At 38.0% G+C, this 12,710-nt stretch overlaps 1 protein-coding gene across 15 annotated transcripts in view; it reads left to right on the plus strand.

Moving 5' to 3' along the window:
• Positions 1 to 12,710, plus strand: part of SGK3 (serum/glucocorticoid regulated kinase family member 3) — a 157,749-nt gene that overhangs the window by 132,545 nt on the left and 12,494 nt on the right. For all 15 annotated transcript variants that reach the window (XM_089336302.1, XM_070075140.2, XM_089336310.1 and 12 more), the window contains 6 exons: positions 1,390 to 1,447; positions 3,360 to 3,443; positions 3,544 to 3,675; positions 8,662 to 8,774; positions 8,870 to 8,906; positions 9,450 to 9,536. In XM_089336302.1, the coding sequence (XP_089192428.1) occupies positions 1,390 to 1,447; positions 3,360 to 3,443; positions 3,544 to 3,675; positions 8,662 to 8,774; positions 8,870 to 8,906; positions 9,450 to 9,536 (511 nt within the window). The remainder of the gene's footprint in view (positions 1 to 1,389; positions 1,448 to 3,359; positions 3,444 to 3,543; positions 3,676 to 8,661; positions 8,775 to 8,869; positions 8,907 to 9,449; positions 9,537 to 12,710) is intronic.

Genomic DNA, 12,710 nt, shown 5'->3' on the forward strand with positions numbered 1-12,710 from the left:
CAGGAAGATAGGGAGAAAAACCAAGAACACCGTGATGTGATGTCAGGAAGAGAAACTGTCGGAATGCGATGGGGGTGACTGTTAGTGTTGGCTGACGCGGCTCGGAGGTGAAAATTGCAAATTGACCGCTGGATTTGATGTGATTGATTGGTCACCTCTCCGAGTAATTCTGGTGGTATGATAGGAAAGGATTCACAAGAGGACCTAGTAAACAGTATAGACAGTGAGGTAGACAGCTTGAAGGAAACGTGATGGTAACTGGAAGAGGCACTTTGGTTTGGAGCATTTTTTTCTGTCATTTATAGCATTGAATGAAATGGCAGCACAAACGGAACTTTGTTTTCATTAGGTTCATCTGCAACAGTTGACACTGAGGCTGCAGTTAGCCTGTTTGCCGTATTTGAGGGATTTGCATGTTTTTCACTGGTGTATCTTATGAAAAAGTTAATCCATTGCCTCATCATATCATTAAAGAAAAAATAGTCCAAATAGCAGGTTTCTGAAGAAGAAAAACGTCCATATTTAGTTATGTTTATCTCACTAATCTTTGCTGGTTATTTAATCTGTAATGGCACTGTCACGTTTGAATTGACTTTCTTTTCATAATGAAATGAAGGAATTCTCAAATCCTAGGTGAAATCATTTCCCTTTTCCCTCGTGTGATCAGGACTTGTTGTAGGCAATGCTGGGTGCTTCGGCTCCACTTCCTCCTGCTTGTGCTTGTGGGGTCTGAGCTGTTTTCACCTGATAGGTTAATGTAAATAAAATAGGCTTCTCCTGGCTGTTCCGTTTCCCACGCATTGTGTCACCATCCATGAGAGCAAGCCAAGAGGACTTTCACCTTTAATGTACAATAAATGATTTGGATTTAAAACGGAGGATGACATTTTTGTTCAGAAAATTTTCTTAGCATAGTTACCGATGTTCTAACTGGTGATTTTTTAGAAGAATCACCAGATGCTAGAGAACTCTAGGGATGTATTGCTGATTTCTTAGTTTCCTGATGAATAATGCTGATGAGATTCATAGTTAATAAAGTTGATTTAGATAGATACTATTTAAATACAAAACTATATACTAGTATATAGGTATATCTCTATGGAGTTATGTCTCCATTCTTATCTCCCAAAGAAGTTATTGAAGTCTTTCTTAAAATCTTAAGGAGGCTTAAGGCTTAAAATTATAAAATAGTTTATTTAGACTGTTGGTATTACTACTATTACATAGTAAAGGTGAGATTCTACCAGTGTGAAAGCTAGGATTCATCATACTTAAATATTTTATACCCAACTTTCACTTGTTAAAGAATAAAGTGTTAAGAAATGTTGAGAAGTTACCATTTTTCTCATTTCTAGGAGACTGATTATTGTCCTTGTTAATTTATTTTAGTGCTAAGCCGACTGACTTTGATTTTTTAAAAGTTATTGGGAAAGGCAGCTTTGGCAAGGTAAGAATGTTTTTGTTTCTCAATAAGGAAGTACTTAAGGAAATACATGTTTTATAGGTGTGAACCACTGGCCTTTTTCATATGCAGGGTGTGGAGTTAAGGTACTTTCCCTATTGTCAAAATACTAACAGGATAGTTAGGGAAATAAGACATCTACTCAAATTCTGAAATAGAATTCATTGTTTAACAAGTGTGCCAAGTAGCCCTGTGGCCTGTGGTTATTACCTTTGTGATATTTACAGCCTAATGGGGGAAACAGTCCTTTAAAATAATGCAGTTGGGGTGGGCGATTGGTTAAGCAGTTAGATCACTCCTTAGAACACCTGCATCACAGAATGCCTGATTTCAGTCCCCGCTCCTCCATGTCTTATCCATCTTCCTGCAAATGCACACCCTGGGAAGCATCAGATGATGGCGCAAGTGCTTGGGTCCCTGCAACCCACAGGAAAGCTCCAGACTGAATTCCAGTCTCCTGGCTTTGGCCTGGCCCAGTCCTGACAGTTAAGGGCATTTGGGGGAAGTGAACTAGCAGATGGGAGGTTTTTCTCCATCTGTCTTTCCATTTCTGTCTCTCTCTCAAGTAAAATTAAAATAATTTAGTAAAAATTTTTTTAGAAATGCAATCAGGTAAATACTTACAAATAATAATTGGACTTGAAGGAAAGGAAGAATAGGGTGACATGACAATACAACCTGTAGTGAGAGGTGGGAGAAATCTCGATATGAGTTGGTCAGGGGTCACTTCTGTGAAGATGTGCTATTTAAGCTGAGGCTGGAAAGATTAAAATGAGCATCTGTGTGAATAACAGTTGGAGAAGGAAAGGAATGTGTGAAGACCGTGCTGAGTGTGATCCTGTGTCAGAGGAGTCACATAACTTGACAATGAGTCATGCCAAGGAAGGAGAATCACTCAGGGCCAGGGTTACCAGGGAAAGCACCATTGATTATTACGATAATCATGAAATATATTTAAGTGCTTTTCTCCCATTATACTTTAATCTGTACTAAAAATGAACATGAGTTTAATTATGTTTTGTTATATTCATAACTTGGTATCCATTGTTTATTTTGAGTCCTTGGGACCAGAAACTGTAACCATACAATTATATCCAAGTGTGTTTACTCACTTAGCAAATATATATTGAACAAAGGTGGAAATGGACCCTTCTATCGAGATGCTCAGTCTTTGGGGATGCTGGAGAAAGTCTATCATCAAAACAAGAGCATTATCTTTTAGAAACTTCACATTTAAATCCAGAATCTGTGAGGAGTTGGTAAAAATCATTTAGTGGTTCCACACCTTGCATCGTGAGCAGTCTTGTATCTGCTACAGTATTTTGCAACGTCTTGACTATGTCTGCCTTTTTCTGGGACAAGACCCTCTAGGTTTCTTCCAATTCTTAAAAAGTGTTTTCATGCAACCCAGCCGATATACACATAGTGCAGCTTTCTCTGAACATTACTGATTTTACAACCTGTGAGAGAAAACTAAATATAAAACAATAGTGTGTTTGAACACATAAACACCCTTTCTCTGTCTCCTTTTTTGTATAGCCAGTAAGTTTATAGCCTCAATATTTAAGGGCACCCCTTGATATGCAAGGCTGCAGCACATGTGTGCATACACACACACACATACACACACAGACTCACACATAGTAGACTTTGTCACTTTAGCAAAAATCTCAAAAATTATCATGTTATTGAAATAATGTCCTTTATTAAATTAAAATATTTAAGGAAAAGTAGAATTGTAGAAATAACTTCCCTAGTTCTCAGTTTCCAAAACAATATATGTAGGTTCCTGGTAGACTTAACTTTTTATAAAATTTAAGAATATTTTGTTTATTGACAAGTGAATTACTAAAATATTGAAATTTCTAATAATATGCATAATCTTTAACTGTTACAGGTTCTTCTTGCAAAACGAAAACTGGATGGAAAATTTTATGCTGTCAAGGTATTACAGAAAAAAATAGTTCTCAACAGAAAAGAGGTAAAACAAAGTGCTTGTTGTTTCTTCTAAGCCTGTTTTCTCAATTAACAGAATTGTTTTCTGGTATATAATACAGATGATCCTTTATCTTTTTTTCCAGCAAAAGCATATTATGGCTGAACGTAATGTGCTCTTGAAAAATGTGAAGCATCCATTTTTGGTTGGATTACATTATTCCTTCCAAACAACTGAAAAGCTTTATTTTGTTCTGGATTTTATTAATGGAGGGGAGGTGAGTTTTTTAATTGGTTTTCAAATCTTGATAAGAGAAAAAATAGCGTGAAGTTAAGGTTTTCTTTTTCTTATAAGCTGTAGGACAGTGCATTATCAACAGCTGTATTTGATCAGTAAGAACGTTATTCAAGATACTGAGTACCATGCAAGGTGTGTACACTTAAGCTAATAGTGTACTTTCAACGTTTCATAAAAGAACCTTGGGATGATGCTACAGAATTCACTGATAGGTTTGTCAACCGAGCTATGTACTGAAACAATAAAATGTGATTTGTAATGTAGATAATTATTGTTTCAACAGTTGCATATAAATATTGCTCCATCCATCATTTTCTAAAATACGCAAACTTACAGTCAGCTGAGATGATCCTCTTCATAAAGCGCTCTGTGTTGAAGTCAGTTTAGGAAATGTTTCATGTTATACCCCCCTTGGAGTAGGTTAAAAACTGGAGAGGTTCTGCCTTAGTCAAAGCTAGTGTTTCTCTTTTCTTTTCTTTCCTTTTTATTTTTTTTAAAGATTTAATTATTTATTTGAAAGAGGTACAGAGAGAGAGAGATTGATTGCATCTGCTGGTTTCCTCCCCAGATGGCTGCAATGGCCAGGGCTGGCTCAGGCCAACACCAGGAACCTAGAGCCTCATCCAGATCTCCCATGTAGGTGGCAGTGGCCCAAGCACTTGAGTCACCTTCTGCTGCTTTTCCCAGGCTGTTAGCAGAGAGCTGGATCAGAAGTAGAGCAGCTAGGATTTGAACCGGTGTCCATATGGGATACTATCATCTTAGGTGGCAGCTTAACCCATTATGCCACAACACTGGACCAAAGCCAAAATTTCTTAAAAGGGTTTTTTTCTAACCACACAGTCCTCTTTTTTTGTTTGAACTAAATCCATTGATAATTTCCAAAACTCTTGATGCAGAGGAATATTGAAATGTACTTTGGAAAATGCCATTATTATGATAATTACAGTAATAGCTAATCTGTATCAAGTATTACTCATGGTTGTTTGTACATGTTTTTATTTTATCTTCATAACAACATTATTTTATAAGACAAAGAAGTAGAGGCTCAGAGGAGCTTTCAAAGTCATATGATTAGTAAGTACTGGAGGCAGGAATTGAACTCAGGTAGTCTGCAGGAGCTAGGCAGCTAGCTAATCACCTGTGTTCCTCTGCTTCCCAACCCTCACACCTTTCCAGTTCGTTTTATCTTTGACAAATGAATACCTCTCAAAATTAGTCACATTAATATGACTCATAGACATAAGTGATCCCTGCCCTCACTCCCCCACCCCCCAGCCAGTCTCAGAGCAAAGGAGAAGGAAGAAATGAGGGTTTCAGCTTTACTGCAGTACATTTAACCAGGGAACCAGGGAACTAGAAGGAAGATCAGCTTCTATTCTGAAAACCTGAAAGATGATCAGACCTAGATCATTTTGAAGGAAGGTTGTGAAAGAATCATTGTTCAGCTCCAGAGATCTGTGACAAAAGTCCCTTCAGCCTCTTCAGTATGGAGTCAAGATAATAAGTCCCTTGGGCACCCTGATTCAGGGATGTAGTTACTTCACATTGTTCCTGCCTTGAAGTTGTCGTTTTATGTTGTGTGTGCCTTAGTGCTAACACTGATGAGAAATTATTCAAGAGCCTGGCTCTTCACAGCTATTTTACATGCATTATTTCAATTACTCATCATAACTTTAAGATAAACACTCTAATACCCCTTTTAAAGATGAGGAAATTGAGGATTAGAGAGGTTAAGTTACTTTCTTGACCTCTTGTGTCAAGCCCTGGATTTACCCCAGATATCTCTACAGCAAAGCCCATCCTTCAGTTCCACCCTGTGTCTTTGAAATTTCCATGTGAGGCTTCTAACTGCAGATGAGATCCTCTTGTAAGTTTCCTGCTTTACCTGTGGTTTTTCATGCTATTTTTTTAGAACTTTGCTTTTGAGCCTTTTTGCGTGGTGGCTGCTCATAGACATAGACTGAGCAGCACAGGTGGAAAGAGGTTGGCTTGTTATCTAGAAGATACACTAGGTAAGGAAGAAAGAAGGAAATAAAATAAGCAGCAGAGATGGGTGGGGAGGAGTTGAGTGGGGGATAGGTCGACAAGCAATAAAGATGAGAAGGATAGAAAGAGGCCGATGGTTTCATCATGTGTTCCCTGTTGTTATTATTTCCTCAAATGTTTATACTTAGAATCTCACTTTGACACATGTTACTTATTTTGTATATTTCTTCATATCTATTTTGGAACAAAATAGAGTACTAAACGAGTAAGATTATGATACCAGGCAGGTAAGAGCTGGTGAACTACAGCTTCTGCATTAATCCTCTACCTCCAGTTGTTGGGGTGGATTAAATAAGCGTATAAAGTCATTAGTCTAATGCTTTTTAATTTAGTGAGCAATCAGTGTTACCTGTTAGTGATGTGGTCAAATGTTTGTTTTAGGTTGTTTCTGTTAGTAGTATGTTGGACTGGTGTGATCAGGAGACGAATAAATGGGGTATTTTAGTAGTTTAGGCCATAGCTAATAGAAACAGTGGCAGGACTAAAAAGGAGGAAGTTTTCCACAATTTATATATTCATTCACTGGCTGCAGGGGCTGAGGGTAAGGAGCAGTTTAGATGAAGCCTGGGTCAGCCTCAGTTATCTCTGTTAAGATCTGTTATAACTTTACCACCTTTTCAGAAAAGGCTAAGAGATTTCTTTTTATGATCTTTGAGAATAAGAGAGGTTAAATGAATTGTAAATTTGAACCAAAGTCTGATGAACTTTACAACCTGCGTCTTTGATACTTTTGCTTCCCATGGCTCTGAGGGCTGGAGAGAATACAGTAGCAGTAGCAGCAGTAAGTCTATAAGAGAAGACCAGGGCTCTCTTTTAGAGGAGTTGAATTTGTTGCCTTGTGAAATATTTCAAAAAGAGCCGCAGGCGATAGGCGTTCTTTGCAGTAGAAGCTCCAAGCAGAAATCTGGGCTGGGAATCTCCATGTGGGAGACATCAACATGTTACAGAAACCTGGGGTGGGAAAACTCCCTTCATTCAAACAGACATCAGAGACAGTGGGGGATGCAGAGCAGTTTATTAACGCGATCGGGCTCAGCTGGAATCATTTCCTGAGAACTGAGCAACAATCCCATTTCTTAACAATATTTATAGGTTCATCAGCATCATACCTTAGCCGTTACAGCATTGGTGAGTTTAAATTGTTGCCTGTGTGATTCAGGACCACACTTTGAACGGACGGTGGGTCCAGTATGTTTATAAAAGCGGTATCTGGGTCAGATTTATAGGACGGACTTATGACTGGAGTAACAGAAGCAGAACTTAGGACATCTTCCTTCCCTAGACAAGGTAACCTCACACAGCTGCTTCACCAGATAATTGGGAGCAGCCACTTTTCAAGGTTAGTGTCAGGGGTCGGCTTTTCTTGCTTTGTCTCTGGTTGTGACCATATTTCCTCTACAAACAGAGATGGTGGCTAAAATCATTGGAATAAATAAGGTTTGAAGAGTATCAAGAGAAAGAATAACAGTGAACCAAAGGCAAAATGTGTCATCTCTGCAGCATGTAGAGCCAAGAAAGGATCAGAGGTGGAAGTCTCCAAGACAGAAGAGCCAAAGGACCTAGTTAGTGCAGACTTCCCCCAGACAATGGAAGCAACCCATTGGCTAAGAACAGGCCATAAGAAATAAAGAATTAGAAAGTGTAGGGGCCGGCACTGTGAGGCAGTGGGTTAAAGCCCTGGCCTGAAGTGCCCATCCCATATGGGTGCCAGTTCTAGTCCCGGCTGCTCCTCTTCCGATCCAGCTCTCTGCTATGGCTTGCCTGGGAAAGCAGTGGAAGATGGAAAGTTTTCTTTAAAAAAAAGAAAAGAAAGTATAAGAAATGAACTGGAGGGGCTGGTACTATGGCATAGTAGACTAAGCCTCCACATGTGGCGCCGGCATCCCATATGGGGGCCAGTTCAAGTCTGGCTGCTCCTCTTCCAATCCAGCTCCCTGCTGATGGCCTGGGAAAGCAGTGGAAGATGGCCCAAGTGCTTGGGCCACTGCGCCCGTGTGGGAAACCCGGAAGAAGCTCCAAGCTCCTGGCTTCGGCCTGGCCTGACCCCAGCCATTGTGGCTTGAATCAGCAGATGGAAGATTGTTCTCTTTGCCTATCTTTCCTTCTCTCTCTGCCTATCAAATAAATAAATCTTTAAAGCAATCAACAAGATTTATTTATTTATTGAAAAGTAGAGTTAAGGAGAGAGGGACAGATGGAGAGGGAGCTCTTTTATCCTCTGGTTCACTCCACAAAAGGCTACAACAGCCAGAGCTAGGCCACGCTGAAGCTAGGAACTTCTTCTGGGTCTCCCACATGGGTGGCAGGAGCCCAAGTACTTGGATCATCTTCCACTGATTTTCCCAGGCCATTAGTGGGGAGCTGAATTAGAAGTAGAGCAATCAGGACTCAAACTGGCACCCTTACAGGATGCTGGTGTCACAGGCCATAGCTTAACCCATTGTGCCACGATACTGGCTCAAGAAAAATTCAGATTTTTCCAAGAATAGTATTTGGCTCAAGTGGATTATATCTATGGATTATATTTGTTTTGCTAGATACTGTTTTCAATCTCTGAGTAGTATTTTTTTTAATGAAAAAGCAATCCAGAAAGACCCAGTAAGGTAATTACTTGGCAATATCAAGATCACTGGAACCTGATAATCTTTTCTAGAGCATTTGCCTGCAATAAGGATGTTGCCACAGTGATGAGTGTGGAGTGTGGGAGATAAGTAAGGAATTAAGACACTTGGTTAGAGTGGATGACTATTGGATGGAGGGCATGGACTACAGAGATCAACAGTTCTGTATGTTAGTGCATTTTTACCTCAATCTCAAAGTAACAAAAGCAGTTCCTGCTTTTCTATTTATAGATTATATTGTTTGACCCTTTGTATGAATGAGCCAACCATTCTTTTCTTCTCCCCCAATTTTATAGCTGTTTTTTCACTTACAAAGAGAACGGTCCTTTCCGGAACACAGGGCAAGGTTTTATGCTGCTGAAATTGCCAGTGCATTGGGTTATTTGCACTCCATCAAAATAGTGTACAGGTAACATCTTAAAATATCACTTGTAGAAAATGTTTTTTGATGTTTTATCTCAATTAATATTTATTTGTACTTTTTTCCCCCTTTTAATTTGATAGGGACTTGAAACCAGAAAATATTCTTTTGGATTCAGTAGTAAGTATTATCTTTTAAAAATCAACTGTTACTCAGTTTGTTGTTGCTCTTTTGCTTAGTGGCAAAAAATCAGTCTCTGAGGTTCCACACTGTTTGATTCCATTAATATAACATTCTGAAAATGACAGAACTAGAGAGGAAGAACAGCTAAGCGGTTGCAAGGGGAGAGGGGGCAAGGACATAACACAAAGGTAAGGGTAGCATGAGGCAGTTCCTTTGAGATGGAACAGCTGTCTTGGTTGGGTTACATGAGTCCATATACCTGTGTTGCATAGTGCTATGCACACACATATAAATAGAGAAAACCGAATGAATTTGGTAGTCTAGTTAACAGTGTCATACTAATGTAAGTTTCCTATTTGATACTGTACTATGGTTATATAAAATTGTCAGCATTGAGGGAAGTTGGATAATGAGCAAACAGAATTCTACTATTTTTGCAAATTTTTGTGGGTCTAAAATTATTTAAGAATAAAAGAGGCTTTAAAAATTGTCAACTTTTGTTTATGCATTCTTTTCTCTTACTGCCCCTGTATTTGTCAGGGACATGTTGTCTTAACAGATTTTGGGCTTTGTAAAGAAGGAATTGCTATTTCTGATACCACCACAACATTCTGTGGGACACCAGAGGTAAGAAACATGCCTTTTTTTCCATTACATAATTATTTGTAAAATGCAAACACTTATCACAAATTGCATATATATATATATATATACATATATATATGTATATTTGAAATAAGGAAAGTAGCATAGAAACTGTCACTTTCACTTCCAACCAGTTGGAAATACAAATAATCATCCCTTCTAAACATTCAGTGTTTACTGATAATTAGTATTTTTAACTGATCTGAAGATCCCAAAGACCCTTTTGAGTATCTTAACAAAGATAAATTATATTGATCTGTTTTTTTACGTTAAGTTTACGCCAGAATTCTTTCAACATTTGCTTATATTGCTAATCCTTTAAGAAATCATGAATCAGTGAAAATGCTTTAATTTGATTGTGATGATACTTGCACGACTGCATACTGTATTTTTTTTTTTGAATTTGAGAGAGGGAGGGAGAGAGTGCTTATCTGTTGGTTCAATCCCCAAATGCCTGCACTGGCCTAAACTAATTTGGGGCGAGAGCCAGGAACATAATCCAGGTCTTCCATGAAGGTGGAAGGGACCCACTTACCTGAGCTATCACTGCCATCTCTCTGGGTCTGCATTTTCAGGAAGCGGGAGTGAGGAGTCATAGCTGGGAATCAAACCCAGGCTCTCCAGTATGGGACCCAGGCATTTTAAAGTGAAACTCCTGTTCCCAAATATGGTGGAAATATTAACATTGTCTATATCTGAAGGGTAGCTTATTGATTTTTATTATATTTTCCTATGGATTTGGAATATTTTGTAATAAAAAATAAGTGAATAACAGAAGAAAATAAAGCAGTGGGTGTGAGGGGAAAATCACAAATAAAAATTTAATTGGAACATCTCATTTGTATAATGTTAGCTAGCAGAAATGTATCTTTCTTTTTGTGACAATAATCCTTAAAATTTATGTAAAAGCCTTATTTTTCTACTTCACACACACATTTAATTTGTTGCAAGCTGTCCTCATTTTCAGTATATTTATAGTGATCTTAAATATCATGGAATGTTTCATCATTATCCTAGGGTAGTTCCAAATATGAGGGAGTTTCAGGAAAATTCACATTATCTTAATTCCATTTTTCCATGAGATTTTTTAAGTCCTTTTATACAACATTGGAAAAGTATGATAATTGTTTTTATGAGCCTTCTAATTAATATCAGAAAATCATTAAATGTATCTATAAGTAACAATTGCAGTCATCCCTTGGTATTCATGAGAATTGGTTCCAGGACCCCCAATACCAAAAGTCTCTTACATAAAATGATGTTTGCCTACGCACATTCTTTCATTGCTTTAAAAATCATTCCTAGATTACTTATACTACCTAATGCAATGTCAGTACTTTGTAAATAGTTACTGAAATGAATTGTTTAGGAAGAAGAAAAAAGTCTGTACACATTTAATACAGACGCAATTTTTAAAAAATATTTTCTTTCTATTCAACCAACCTGTGATTGAATCCACAGATACAGAACACATGGAACCCCTTAAATACATACACAGTTTGTATACTACAGGTACACAGCACATATATAATAATAAATACAAATACAAGGTGAAATATTCACCTTGGAATACATATATTTTTAAAGATTTATTGAGTTAGTTATTTGAAAGGCAGAGCAGCAGAGAGACAGAGAGAAATAGATCTTCCAGTCACTGGTTCCTTTCCCAGATGGCTACCACAGCCAGGTCTGGGCTAGGTTGAAGCCAGGAGCCAGGAACTCCCTCCTGTTCTTCCACATTGGTAGTAGGGGCCCAAGTAGTTGAGTCATCTTCTGCCACCCTCCCAGGTGCATCAGCAGGAAGCCAGATCAGAAATGGAAAAGCTGGGAGTCAGACCAGCACTCATGGGATACAACTGCTTACCACAACACCAGCTCCTTGAAATATGGTTTTTTTTTTCTTCCTTTTTTCTATCTAGTCTAATCATAGCTCTTAGGTTTCTCTGTAAGAAACCTCTTTTTGTGAATGTATATTGATTTTTTTAATATTTTATTTTTTACCCCAAAGAAACCTTTTATTTAAGGAATACAAACTTCATGCATTTCATAAATACAACTTTAGGGATATAGTGATTCTTCCCACCATACCCGCCCTCCCATCCACACTCCTTCCTTTCCCATTCCCAGTCACATTCTCCACTAAGATTCATTTTTAATTAACTTTAAATGTATATTGATTTAATAGTTAACTGAGTCTTAAATCCTGTAGCTTTTTTTTTTAATCACCTAAATATGATCAAAAACCATTAAGCGCTTTTTATTTCTATTGCCTTCTCTTTAAATCACATTTTTTAAAGCTTAGGGAATTCTTTCCTTACATGTGTTTCACGTGGGAAGAGGTTATATATTTTTGGATCTAAAATTCAAATTCACAACTTACATGTGGGAAATTGCAATAGTCATCTAACAACTTCCACAAGTTTTCAAAAGAATATATTAAAGAACTGATATTATAATTCTAAATAGGAATGCAATTCAGTGTTTTCCTTTTATTGAGAAGAGGGAAAAATGAATTACAGTTGCCACATCAAGAATCCTTTCATCAGAGCAGACTACTGGGGTGGTGGTTGGCTTGCTGCGTGGGACTCCTGGATCTTATGTCGGAGTGCCTGGATTCCAGTTGCATCTCCACTTAAACTCCAACTTCCTGCCAGTGTGTACCCTGGGAGGTAGCAATGATGGCCCAGGTACTTGCCCTGAGAACTTGTGTTCCTGATACTTGTGTGGCAGACCCAGATTAAGTTCTGGGCTCCTGGCTTTAGCCTGGCCAGCCCCAGCTATTGTTGGTGCTTAGAGAGTAAACCAGCAGATGGAAGCTTTCTCTGTTGCTGTCTTTCTGCCTTTAAAGTAAAGAAATAAAAAAAAAAAAAATTTAAGAATTCTTTCATCAGGGAAAACCATTATGAATAAAGACCAGATGAGCTTCTAAAATAATCTTCTGAAAGACTCTCTCCAGATACATACATTACATACTCAAGATAGATTCTGCATTTGCTGTCTTCTGTTTTAAATGCATCACAGTTTCTGGGGAAAGTGCTTGAAAATGACTCTCTTGAAAAATGTCCCACTTGACACTGCCTAAGAACCAGTGTTATAAAATGAGAACACCCTACCCAGTGATAATCTGGGTAATTTTTTTTTTTTTTTTTTTGACAG

This window comes from Oryctolagus cuniculus, chromosome 6 (genome assembly GCF_051225735.1).
Source record: "Oryctolagus cuniculus isolate XC-2025 breed Fujian yellow rabbit chromosome 6, ASM5122573v1, whole genome shotgun sequence".
Classification (NCBI taxonomy): domain Eukaryota; kingdom Metazoa; phylum Chordata; class Mammalia; order Lagomorpha; family Leporidae; genus Oryctolagus; species Oryctolagus cuniculus.